General features: G+C 47.5%; 4 protein-coding genes across 4 annotated transcripts; 3 read left to right on the plus strand and 1 right to left on the minus strand.

Annotated features, from left to right (window-relative positions):
* Positions 1-51: 51 nt before the first annotated feature.
* On the plus strand, positions 52-7,282 carry YALI1_D04814g (uncharacterized protein; the record flags this gene model as incomplete). The annotated part of the gene is made up of 4 exons (XM_066094239.2): positions 52-76; positions 120-1,172; positions 1,257-1,298; positions 1,377-7,282. The coding sequence occupies 4 exons, from the start codon at positions 52-54 to the stop codon at positions 7,280-7,282; spliced, it is 7,026 nt and encodes a 2,341-aa protein (XP_065950311.2).
* A 783-nt stretch (positions 7,283-8,065) lies between these two features.
* Positions 8,066-8,755, minus strand: YALI1_D04901g (mitochondrial 37S ribosomal protein mS23; the record flags this gene model as incomplete). Its single annotated transcript, XM_502381.1, has 1 exon — positions 8,066-8,755. One exon carries the CDS (start codon positions 8,753-8,755, stop codon positions 8,066-8,068), a length of 690 nt encoding a protein of 229 aa, XP_502381.1.
* A 900-nt stretch (positions 8,756-9,655) lies between these two features.
* YALI1_D04910g (uncharacterized protein) lies at positions 9,656-11,371 on the plus strand (the record flags this gene model as incomplete). Its single annotated transcript, XM_502382.1, has 1 exon — positions 9,656-11,371. One exon carries the CDS (start codon positions 9,656-9,658, stop codon positions 11,369-11,371), a length of 1,716 nt encoding a protein of 571 aa, XP_502382.1.
* Positions 11,372-12,249: 878 nt separating this feature from the next.
* YALI1_D04936g (uncharacterized protein) lies at positions 12,250-13,026 on the plus strand (the record flags this gene model as incomplete). Its single annotated transcript, XM_068282599.1, has 3 exons — positions 12,250-12,253; positions 12,310-12,419; positions 12,925-13,026. 3 exons carry the CDS (start codon positions 12,250-12,252, stop codon positions 13,024-13,026), a joined length of 216 nt encoding a protein of 71 aa, XP_068138700.1.
* Positions 13,027-13,286: the final 260 nt, after the last annotated feature.

A 13,286-nucleotide genomic window follows, 5' to 3' on the forward strand; every position in this document is an offset into this window, starting at 1 on the left:
TCATCAACCTTAGAGGCACTGGTAACACATTCGACAGGCATCTACAACAAGATGGAGGGTCTAGCTGTGGTTATAAGTGAGTATTTCCGGCGCACTTTTTTCTACCAACATTAACACAGCCCGGGTGCAGTCGACCAAGGTCAAGGAGCGAGAGGAGGGGCTCAAACAGCTCGAAAAAACGGTGAATCGGAATGATTTCGCCCAAAAGGCCACGGATAAAGACCTGAGCATGGTGATCCGGGGCGTGTGCGACAGTATATCACGTGATATCGCATCCTCCGCGGTGACAGGCAAGCGACACACGACTCAAATGTCGATTTTCAAGACGATAGCAAGGGGACATGGACGGTTCAAGGCTAGGAGTAGTCGCCAGTTCATTGTCTCGACAGTATGTGAACTCTTACTGGCCCGGCACAAAGACAGAGGCTCTCAGCTGATTGTGGCCAGTAATCTCCGTCTGGTTCTGAGCCACAAACCGCACCTGGAGCATCTGTTATGGGATCATTACAGACGCTCTGTTGCATGTCTCTGTCGTGAATTGAGCGCACTGTGTGTCAACAGTATGGAAGAGAGTGGTCTGGAAATGCTGATTCAGGAACTCTTACTGTGCCTGGACCTGCTTACTAAACCAAAATACGTGGGAATGGCTGAATTGAAGCATGACCTATGGAACTGCATCGATTCCATGCTCTACAAGTACAAAGAAGTGTCTGAGATGCACGTGTTAATTCTATCGATTTCGGTCTCTTTATTTCAGGTTGTTTTTGGCAGTGACTACGAAATTTGCCACGAAATGGTTCCTTCTATTTTCGCCATTGGAACAAAGCTTTTCACGTCGAAAAGCAAAGCCGTGAGAGAAATTTCGTTACGATTCCTGCTAAAAATGGAGATCTATCTGGCATCTATCTTTGGAAAAACCTGCCCTGTTCCCTTGGACCAAGATAGACTTAATCAGATCGAAGACCACATGGTGGAGTTGTTACAGGTGCTGAAAAACGAGTACAATAGCAGCTCTTTGCAAGACAATGATGTGGTGTTTGAAGACGAGATTGTGCTTGTCAACAGCAAAAAGACGATGCAATTTCTCATTTGTAAATTGATAGCCATGTTGGAGTATGTCTTGTCCTATACTCTGACGGATGGAAACGTCAAGCAAGAGGAAGATTTGCATGGTGAGTAAAACGATAGTGATTTGTGTCAAGCATGTGACAATCACGTGATAAGCACGTGACAGTGGTTTATATGAACTAACCCAGCGCCCCGAAGAAGAACCGAGAGCGACTTATTGGACTTTAATGGTGAGTATGAGATGATTGAAGATGAGACAGCACATGGCAGCACATGATACTGAGAATGAGTGTTGTTCACTAACTCAGGACCCCGAAAAAAACCGCGAGTATCCATCTCCCCCGAAACACCCACTCTCAATGCCATCTCTGCACAAATCCAGGCATTCCAGGCCTCCAAACCCATCTCCGAGGTCGACAAACCTCTTGCATCGCTTCTTTCTTCAATATCTGGGTCACTGGACAAAACTACACGATGGAAATTCTTTTCAGCAGCCAAACTACTCGCTCAAAGTCCACCTCTGAGCCCAAAGAACGCTCATGACGTGGTTTTCCTGACCAAATGGTGGACTGAAGGTGTTGCAAAGCTGCGAACGAGATCCGAAGACTCTGCTTGTGTGCTTCTCACTACCATCCTAAGACAACATAGCTCAGCTCTTGATCCCAAGCTGGTAGTGAGTCTAGCTTCCAATGCCGAGAGTAAGGGGCCACTCAAGTACTCTAATGTCAGTCTGGAGTTCGTCACCTGTGCTTCTCAGTTTTTGATTAGTCATAAGGCGTGCTCTCAGAGTCAGTGGTCCGACTGGTTGTTTGTGGTATTGGCTTCGGAACAGATTGGTGCAACAAGCTCAAAAATGATGCTGGACACTGCTGGGTTGCTGCTGGCGTCAGTGGGATGCCTAATCAGGATGATTGAAACACCCCAGAACACTCTGGAGACTACCACCAGCTCTATCATGTGGAAGACAGACTTCAAAACCACCTCCAGTACCTCTGGTGACATTGAATTGACAGAGTGCATGCCTTCCATCACGATCAGAGACCTCAAGAGCGGCTTTCAAAACTACCTGAACGAATTAGGAGATTGGTGTGAGAGTGCAAGTATAGATGTCAATGTGGTTCTACCTTCCACCGTATTTGCTCTTGTGGTCTGTGCTGTTCTAGACCGACAAGGCACTCCTGTGGGCTTGAATAGTCGTATTTCGGACTTTCTGGCAGTGGTTACTAAACGTGTCGAAGGTGGGTCGTGTGACAGTCACGTTTTCTTTGAAGCCATCACTTTGATCAACCGTCTGAGACACTACAATCTCCTCGGCGACTCTCTTTGCATTTTGTGGGATTCGTTCATAAATGGAATTGAGAAGTTATTGAACGTGAGTCAAGTGACCGAAAACGAGTTTGACCCCGATTCTCCTTCTGGAAAGAATATCATGCCTGATTTACGTCTTTCGTTGCTGTTGAGAGGGCCTCTTAAATCTGAACCCTTTCTATTAGCGATCTTCCCGTCTGACATCAAACAGTACGCTTCTTGCGACCCCGGTAAACGTCTCCCAGAGCTTTTTAGATACGTTGGTCAAACTCTGCTATCTTCATACCTCTGGGACTGTTCTCCTTTGGCCAAACAACTTGTCGTCGACTTGTTGGACGTATACTTCAAAAGCGGCATGACAGAATCGTCAGATGCTGATGATCTGCAACGCTGGGTGTCCCGAGACAAGTTTCTCGTGGGTCCACAGCTGCTCTACGGCCTGATGCAGGTCTCCACGCCTTCAGAATATCTCAACTTGTACTCCAGCGTGGCAATTTGTGCTGCTGAACGAGTCTCTTCACAAGACTCGTACCATTGCATGGATGCGACACTGACTCGCATGTCCTCGGCCAAATCCAAATCACGACTTGTGGTCGAGGAAATGATCGTGGCTCTTCTTAGTGTCCACAGAGAGTGCCTGAGCCTGTTACCGGTGGTTATCGAGCGAGTGAAAACGGATATGCTGCGTCAGAAACTCGACACAGACTCTGAATCTCTGGTGCGGTTCTGCAAGCAGACTGGAACTGATTCTATTCTTGATAAAATCCTTTCCGTCAAGGTAGGTTCTTGTGTTTTTGAAGAGGAAGGGCATTTCTCCACCCAACAGCTCTTATGCAGCGAAGATTCACTCCAATGGAATACCCAGGGACCTCCTTTGGACATTCTGAGTCGCACATGGCCTGATTATTCTCCTTGCACACTTCTGATGTTAGTAAGAGGACTACTTAATTTGATGCTGAAGCCAAGAGTGTCGTTTGAAGTTCCGTTACGCTTGGTTCAGCTCAAGTATGTGCTCTGTCTGTTTCCCAAGAGAGATCTCTGCTCTCCGGATAACTACGTGCTTCAACAGATGGTTTCTTGTCTCATTTCATTCCTGTCTCATTCTACAGTTGGAGCCAGTGTCAGGCATCTGTTAAGTGAACTGTTTGAGGTCATCAAACTACCCCATCTGGAAGGATACATTGCCGATCTCGGAGAACAGTCGTTCTTTGGAGCAGACGTGTCTCAGTTGCTGTATCTACTTCACCCCTCAGAACCCCATCTTTGTAAATACATTGAGTGGGTGAACAGCGGCTTTTCCGATCCAGAGGCGTTCCTATCTGTTTTCCTTCATACAGAAATTAGCGACAAACTTAAAGCTACTCTTCTCAAAAGCCTTGACTTTGGAGTAACCAATATGACACTCCTGGGTCTCATGGACATTGTGTGCACTAAGGAAACAGTCTCCTTTATCAAACGAGCCTCGAAGCTGTATTCTTTCGACTGGGAGGAGTCTAGGGTGCTCAGTCTGCTTCTTGGAAGAGGGTACTTGCTGTTTGGAGAATCTAGCAATAGTGCACCAAAAACCAACACTGAAACCTCATTCTGGAATGCACTCACGAGCGAGTTCCTGACTCTTTTGCGCGGGTCAGACTTTACAGCCAAATTTGCTGTTGAGGTTTGTCTCTCAAAAATCGTAACCAAAGTACAAGTGCAGGTTCCGGCAGAATTACAGCATGTGTTTGACTCTGGAGTGCTGGAGTACACTCATACCGACGAGCCAACTACAGGATGGGTTCAAAAAACGACTCTCGAGTTACTGGGCTTACTAGGAGGTGACTTTGAACTACTTATTCCTCTAGTCAGGACCCTGTCCAGCACGTCTCCCCTTCTCCCGTTTATTTTCAAATGGACGTGTTTGGAGTACTGTCGACAAGGCGAGCCTTCCTATCTGTCCCAGATCCTGTCTCAAAACAGCTCTCTGGTGGTCATCGAGACCTTTTTTTTCGTCAACTCGTTCACTGCTCACCGAACACTCAACTGGCAGCCCGAAATAGTCAACTCAGCACTCACTCTGCATCTCTACACCGAGGCTCTCTACTTTCTTGAGGCTGACAAGGCGTGCTGGGCGAGCCAGGAGATCCAACCTAGCTACTACGACATCTACCAGAACATCGACGATCCGGACTTGTTCTACGGGTTGAAGTTTACGCCGTGTCTTGAGTCGGCACTTAAACAGCTCAACCACGAGAACCAGAATCTCACCTGCTTCGAGTACGAGTCGGGGTTGTTTGATTGGAGTGTGGAGACGGGAGGTGGTGAAAGTAAGACGGACATTCTTTCACACCTAAGCACATCCGGAATGAACGGCCTCGCGTATACGATCAACTCTGATGACGTGTACCGGTGGAAGTTGGGCTTGCTGGAAGACCCCATTCTGGAAACAGGTACAGATGACCAGACGGTGCTGTCTCAACTGAGGAGTATTGTGGTGGATGAGAAACCTGTCCTGAAGAGTACCCTGTCCGACAAGTATCTTGGCATGCAATACTTACTCTATCAGATGCAACTGGACGCGAACTCGGACTATCTGGATCGAATCCAGCCTCCCGACGGAGTCCTAGACATTCTACAGTTTTGTGCTTCAGCCTGGAGAACCATCAAGACTGAGACAGCCTCCTACAATGGTATTTTAACACTGTCAAAGCTTGGAGCTGTCAGCAGAGAACTCAACAATGCGCAAATTTCAAAGAACTGCGCTGTTTCTTTACAGGAACTGTCCAGAACTGCGTCTCACATTTCCGGAAACGTTTGCGCCATTTCCATCGCCTCTTGTCTATGGTCCGAGGCTGCTGTGAGTCGAACGACACCCGTGGAAATGCTCAAACGCATGCTTGGATCGATAAATCCCGGCCAGTCACCTGTATTAGCTTCTCAGTTCTGCCAGGCGACCGTCCTACTCACCGACTGGTCTTCGCAAGCACGTATGATGTCTCCCGAGAAGATTCATCGTCTTTACATTGCCGGAGCAAGTGAGTACATGGCCCTGATTCCGGCCGGCAACCCGAAAACACGCATGTTTCACGTGTTTGCAAAGTTCTGTGAGACCCAGCTGCACTCGCAAAACTACGACGAGCAGATTCACAACGCTGTTATGGACATTGAACGTCTGGAGGGTGAATTGGCGAACCTGTCGCGAATATCAATGACCAGGGAGATTAAACACGCGCAAAGAATCTCAAGGAAGTCGCTGGATCGTGCCAAGGAATCGAAACTTAACTACGAGAGACTCAAGGCTATGTTCCTTGACTCGGCAGTGCAATTCTACCTTCTTTCGTGTGCTGTCCGAGACTCTGAATACCATGAAGATGTGACTCGGCTGATTTCGCTCTGGTTTGGCAATTCGCACGTGAACTTTGTCAATGAACGTATGCAGGACTACGCCCTGATTCCGTCGTTCAAACTGGCTCCTCTCATCAACCAGCTGTCTTCCAAGCTTTCTTACGAGCCCAACAACTACTTTCAGACGCTTCTCCTAGACCTAGTGTCTGCCACATGCAAAGCTCACCCATTCCACTGTCTCTATCAAATTTCATCCCTCATGCGCACCGACGCGTCTCCCCAGACTGAGAGACGCATCCAGGCCGCAGTCAAGGTGTGGAACACCGTTAAAACGCAGGAGAAGACAATTTGCCGAGCCATGGAGATTTTCACTGACAAATGCGTGGAGCTGGCAAACGCCGAATGGCCTGGTAAGGGTCAAAAGGCGTCTATCAATCAATTTCCAAACGGCTCATGGTGGCAGAATGGTCTTAGGAAGCTCAATATACCCCCTCCCACTGCTCAGATTCCGCTATCTCTCGATTACACCGACATACCGTCAATGAACAAGGTGCTCGCGCAGGTGATCAAAGCAGGTGGTATTTCGCACCCTAAAATCATGGACTTCCAACTCTCTGACGGCTCAGTGTCCAAGGCGCTTCTCAAGGGAGGCAAAGACGATATGCGACAGGACGCTATCATGGAGCAGGTGTTTTGCAGAGTCAACCAGTACTTTTTGGGCGACCCCGAGACCCGCAAACGTGGCCTGTCTATCAGAACGTACAATGTGGTACCCATGGGTCCTCGAGCAGGCATGATTGAGTTTGTGGCCAACACGGAGTCTCTCCAGGCAGCTCTGGTGCCTTTACACGAAAAAGACGACTGGGATTACCTTACCGGACGGACCAAAATGAGTGCGGTAGCCAAGGAGAGCAACAGTCGACGGGTCGAGGTACTGGAGGAAATCTACACGCACGTGACGCCTGTAATGAGCCAATACTTTTTTCAGAACTTTCGTTCGTCCGCCCAGGCCTGGTTCAAAGCCCGTACCAACTATGTGCGTTCAGCAGCTGCTTCTTCCATGCTTGGTTACATTCTTGGTATTGGAGATCGACATTGTAACAACATTATGATTGATTACAAGACAGGTCAATTGGTGCATATCGACTTGGGTATTTCGTTTGACCAGGGCAAGAACCTGACTGTGCCTGAAAAGGTGCCCTTTCGACTCACAAGAGACATGGTTGATGCCATGGGTAGTGTGGGAGTCGATGGGCCATTTAGGCGCTGCTGTGAATTGTCCCTGGGTCTGTTCCGAGAACAGCAGGATAACATTCTATCGATTCTCAACGTGCTTCGTTACGATCCGTTGTATTCGTGGACAATGTCCCCCAAGAAAAAACAAACAAGAAGCTCTTCGGGATCAGACTTGTCTGATATCAAGTTGGAGGAGTCCAACGTGACGGCAGACATGTGTCTGAGCGGTGTAAAGGGGAAGCTCGCAGTGAGATTGAGCACGGAGGCCGTGGTGAGAGAGCTGATTGGGGAGGCGGTGAGCGTGGAGAATCTGGCTGTGATTTTTCACGGGTGGACGCCGTTCTACTGAGTTCTCAGAGGCGAATTCAGGCGAATCCTCACTCAGGACACAATGAGAATGTACAACACTTCAGCTTGAGTACGTACTTGACCTATGGCTACTGTCCACTGTCCTACTTGAACAGTGTCGCTCACTACTTGTAGCATGTCGGAGTTGACACAGGGACATATTTGTATATAAATAACATGACATTGATGCATTAAATGTACAACGAGAGATGGTTCGGCTGTGAAATGCTTGTACTCAACAGAACCAGGCAGGCTAAATGAAGTTCGAAGGTAGAGTATCACAGAGATGATAGATGGAAGAAGTATGTGCTTGTTCATAAAGACACAGGCTCTACACAGATGGTTTCAACTTTGGAACCCCAGAATGTAGCCTAGCTAGACGTACAATAGCATCAACAGTTGCATTACGATGTACTGTATGTACTGAGGGTAGAACTCCATGAATGGCCAATAAGTTACAATGTAGAGTTCAAAATTCGACTGAAGTAAGCAAGACAATATAACCTATCACAAAGAACCCATCAAATCAACAGAGAGACTTATGGATCACTGGAAGGAGCAGCAGAGTCAAACTCGTTAACATTGTCTCCACAAGACTATCATCTGTCTCAGGGACCCATTCACTAGACCCTCAGATCGTTTTCGTTTCATAACTTGACTATATACACTTTATTTTAGTTGTTGGTAGGCTCGGGAGCATGTGAGTATGTTAATGTTCAAAAGCCTGGGTCCAGATAAATTCGCCAGGCTCATGACCTAGTGAAATCATTAGCTGCTCTCATGCTTACTTGGCACCCATATCCAACGTCATCTCCACGGCCTTCTCCTTCCAATCCTCAATTCGCTTCTGCTCATGGAACAGGTTTCGCTCCACCGACGAGGTAGAGAAGCAGGCTCCAAACATATCAGCCTCCTCGGCGGCAGTGACGTTCTGCACATCTTCAGCCATTCGCAGCTTGTAAAACTCGAATCGAGCCTTGTCGTAGGCCTCCAGAAGAGCCTTCTGGTCGTGGGTCTTCTTCTCACCCAGAAGATAAATGGTTCGCTGAACCACAGACTCACCGTCGAGCTTCTTGTTGGCCTGGTACATCTTGGACCAGTCCTGGGTCACGTGATCGTCACCGCTGTTCTCCACAATCAGCTTGGGTCGCGCCAGCTCCCAGGGATGCTGCTTGTAGAAAATCTCTCGGATCTCATCCTCCATGAACTTGAGGTGCACGGGCTCATACAGATGCCGGGTTCGCACCCGCACCGGCTTGGACCGCGTCTTGATAAACTCGTTGAGCTTTTCAGACTCCCGCTGGGCGATTCGGGCCAGCTTCTCAAAATGGGGTTTGTGCTGGTAGACAGTGGTGGGCATGTTGGCAGCCATGGCCCGGTACCAGATGGGCTCGTGGGAGAGCATGCCGGAGGCAATTCGGCCACTGGTAATATGCACAATATCCACGGCGGCGGTCTTGATTCGTTGCGACATGGTGTGTGGGGATACAAGTGTGTTGTTTCACAGATGTGAATGTGAGATGTTGTGGGATCATGCTTTTTTCACTGAAAAAGTTTATCAGGAGGAAGAGATATTGGGTATGGGAATAGAATGGGGGTATGGCGGAGATGAGGAGAAAATGGATAATCGAATATTACTCAGTAACACTAGTTTAATGAGAAGCTCTTTTTTGGTTGTAGGAATTCCCCTTCAGATAGCCACAGTGCGCACCCTCCCCTCTTTCTATAGGTTATGAGCGAAAACAACTATAAGTCATTGCTGGGAGATGTGTGGGAGGGTGATTCGGAGGTGGAGCATGATGTGTATGGAGAAGGAAAAAGATTCCGCGGATTTTTCGGGTGTATTATAACTGAAGAAACTATTATTGAATCAGTATATATCCCAAGATCCTTCTGTATATGGACAACTTGTACACATATCCGCAGTATGTGTGCCTGAACTTTGTATGGCTAACAAAAGATGTATACAGTCTTAAACGCTGTTGGAAGTAGATGAAAGTACCATCGGTCGGTATTTATGACATCTTCTTGTCAACAAAACTTCTACAATCTCTTTAACTTGTCTAATACCCCTACAACAGTGCTATCTAATGCTCTCATCCTACTAAGTTTTACACCAACTAATATCCAAAGTTAGTTGACTGGGAAATTACGCGATCAACAAAATGACTGTCTTTCTCTCGCCTTCAATATTCACCCTAGAGGTTTAAATTTTGAACCAGGCACATCTGCGATACTTGAATCATATAATACGTCAAATTTGTGCAATAACACTCCATCTGACACCAGACCAAACACCCTTTGACCTTCCCCAGATTTTTTTAAACTTCTCCATCCTGCAACTATTTTCTGATCTCAATATCACCATTCAACAATGCACAAAAGGGCCGTTAGAACGGTGCTCCGAGCCAGTTCAGCTCGCGTGACTCCCACCCGTGCTATTTCCACTCTCATGGAATCGAAAATCCGCCAACTCCGCCCGTTCGACGTACCTTCTGTGTCTCAATCTCAGCCACCCCCACGCAAGGGGCGCAACACTGATCCAGAGAGTCTTAACTACTACGAGACCCGCCAGCTGCGGTACATGGTGCCACGGAAGCGTATCAACAAATCTGTCTACGCCTCCATCACCAAGGCGCTCTATTCGAAAGAAATCAACATCGACGACATCTACAACCTGTATCTGAACCTGCCCACACCCAGACCGCTTCATCTGCAACATGCTGAGTTGGAACAACTGCTGGATCTGATCATATCGCCGGCTCTGCGTGATAAACACACCATCAAGCGGTTGTTGACTATCAGTGAAGACATGCGCGAATGTAAAATCCCGTTATCTATCAAGGAAGTCAACACCTTGGTGTACCTCGTGCTGAGAGACAAAAACTGGCAGACTCAATACAACCCGGCAAAGCCAGCGCCCCCGAGTTCGGCAGACATGGAATACATGATGCAGCTGCTCTCAGGAAACGTCGAATGGCCTGTTTCTACCTTCAATATCGCCTTGGTGATTTGCAAGGGAGATAATAAGGCATTTCAGGAGCTGCTGGACAAAATGGAGCAAAAGGGAGTGCAATGGGACGCCACTACAGTACAGACAGTGTTCAGACAGCGACTAAGGGCTGGTGAGGACACTCTGGAGACCTTCTACAGTCTTTATTCAGGCAGAGACACGGGACCCCAAGATGTCAACATTCTGATATGGGGGTTACTGCGAAGTGGTGAAGGAGGATACGACAAGGCTGTGGCTGTGATTTCGCATCTTGCCCAGTTCTCCACCAGCGAGATCAACAATGCTGTTCGTCAGAACAAGAGTGCTTTCAAAGCTGCGAAGTTCGAGAGGAAGACGGCCCGGAAGAAGAATGCCAAGACTACCACATACAAGCACATGAGCTCTATAGGTGACATTCCTCCGACAACCATGACTCCCGAAACGTTTTCCATGCTCCTCCATCACCACAAATCCTTCTCAGAGTGCACCAGAGTGCTCAAAATGGCCCAGATGTACTTTGGAGAAGTGCCCACAATGTGTCTCCAAGACATGTACCAAGGGTTTGAGAAGCATGAGACGTGGACGGGCGATGATCTCATTTATCTGACCGAGTACGTGCTTAAAACGAAGCCTGACAATGCCATTTTCACTCTAGAGCTATTCATGGCGGCTCTGAAGGCGTACAAGGCGACCGGGGTGATCGATGCTCGAGGAGGAACTGCGTTGATTTCCGAGGCCAACTGCCTGGAGGCCGTGCGACTGGCAAGGACGGACGAGGAGAAGCAGGCGTACATTTTTATTTATTTTAGACGGTTGCATGTTCAAAAACACCAGGGGCTTGGAGGCGGAGAGCTGAAGCCGCCCATCAGCATGGTCCAGGAGTGGATGGACGTGTTTCTGGACAAGTCGCGGTATGCCAGAGAGATGGCTGCTCCTAAGGAGATGCAGGAGGAGAAGGTGGAACAGCCTACACGGACAGCATGGTCGAAACTGGAGGAAGCGGACTTTTACATTGAAGCTGAGATGGAAACTAGGGTTGAGGAGGACCTTCAAATTGGAGATGAGTCTACCAAGGACGCAAATGAATCGACAAAATAAAAGGCCTTGTAGACGACTGTCAAATCGATGAGGAACTTCTTGAAAGGGGACGTCAGGAGGCGAGTGAAACTGGACGAGAAGAACCCCCAACATGAAGGGAGGAAAGCAGGCCCCAAGTGATGACAAAAATACTTTTATATCGGAAAGGTCCGATGACAATAGATTGCATTTTTTACTTCTCTGGAGGAGGGGAGTAGATGGAAAGATGAACGCGCGTGTGTGTATATGTAAACATGTGAATGGGGGTAGCAACATCAAACCAGTTCCACATTTGTAAGGTTTTTCTAAATTGCAATTTGTTTGTTAAGCCAAACGCTTTTTTGAGAAATTGACTGGACTTAGATATATGAAACTACCCGTACTTATACGAGTCCACACAGTATGTGCTTGTAGAATAGTATGTACCGAACGATGTGGATACCCAATACTCCATCCTTGGGATCTTCATTGTACAGTTGTCTGCTCGTTTTTTACTTGGCAACTCTTAACCACTAGTTAACTATTGATGGAGTAAACTTGAAGATATTAGTGGAAAACATAGATTTACAATCCTCGTTTTCTTCACCAATAATTGTCTAATCCTTTATATAACTACTCTCATCTACTTGTAAATGATTATTATTCCTCTCACCATTAAATCGAGGCCCCCTCTCCTCCATTGCCCCTTTTACTCGCAGTCTTAACCATCATTCAACTTCTGGCGCATGCACAACAACTACAGTATGTACAATACGTACATTCATTTCAAAGGTTATTCTTTCACGGCAAAGTTATAATTAAATGAATGTATATGCAAAAAAATACAACTAACTTCAACACCTACATCACCACTTACATCAACTCCCTTCACAACCAAGTAGTCCTCCAACTCGGCTAAAATGGTGAGTATCGCGCCGCAACAAACGCTACTAGGATTTCTGGTGCACAACTAACACAGTCCGCACTTTTCAACTTCCAATCTCTACTGCTGGTCATCCTGCTCTTCATCTGCACCTCGTCATACGTCCATGCCACTTTTCCCGCCATTATGGACCGGAACAAGACTGGGTGAGTACCAAGTCACGTGACAGACACCAGCCTGTTGCGTGGGCCGCGTGATCCAGTCACGTGGTCCTAACATCTGCGACACGACACATCTCCAACGACTCGGTAAGACAAACGGCTGTGTTCCCAGTGTCACGTTCCACACGTCGATAGCAACATAAGTGACCTGGCACCCAATTCTTCCACGTGATTCTCCTTCAACAAAAGAGCGAGCTATCTGCACACCTGAACTTGGAGTTGATTCTCTTATGGCAAGCAACAGCAGCTAGATCATACTGTGCTGTGATCTTCATAGTAGGGTGAGCTGGAGTTGTAGTGAAAAAAGGGGCCATATGGTGTTCCACATTCTGCTTCGTATGGCTGCTAACTGCTCCCACAAGCTCCACTTACAGCTGTCCCACACGTTCTATATTACTCACTGCTTGCCTACCAGCTGCGTTCATGTCCATCCGTGTCCGTTGGTGATGTTTCGCACCATTCACTTCCATCCACCCCCGTACTAACACAGACCCCTCGGCATCTTCTGGAAAGCAGCCCGAATTGGCGAACGACTCAGTCCGTACGTGTCCCTGTGCTGCATCGCCATGGCCGTCAGCAAGTTGATTGAGTAGTCAGCAACTTACAACTAACATCCATCGACAGATGGCAAAATAGAGAAATAAGCAATGGTGGATATATAGAAATGAGACTTTTTAAAAAGCAGTGGTTATCTGTTAGAGAAGAGGCTTTGTTTGTGGTGTGCAAATGGACAGGCAGGACCTTTTTTCTGAGAAGAACGGATACGAGGAGTTGAGAGTACCTTAACTACAAGTAGATCATACGAGAAGAACATGATAGTTGCATTCTTATATCAAACGGATCGTGTCTACAA

Source organism: Yarrowia lipolytica, chromosome 1D, assembly GCF_001761485.1.
Source record: "Yarrowia lipolytica chromosome 1D, complete sequence".
NCBI classification, from domain to species: domain Eukaryota; kingdom Fungi; phylum Ascomycota; class Dipodascomycetes; order Dipodascales; genus Yarrowia; species Yarrowia lipolytica.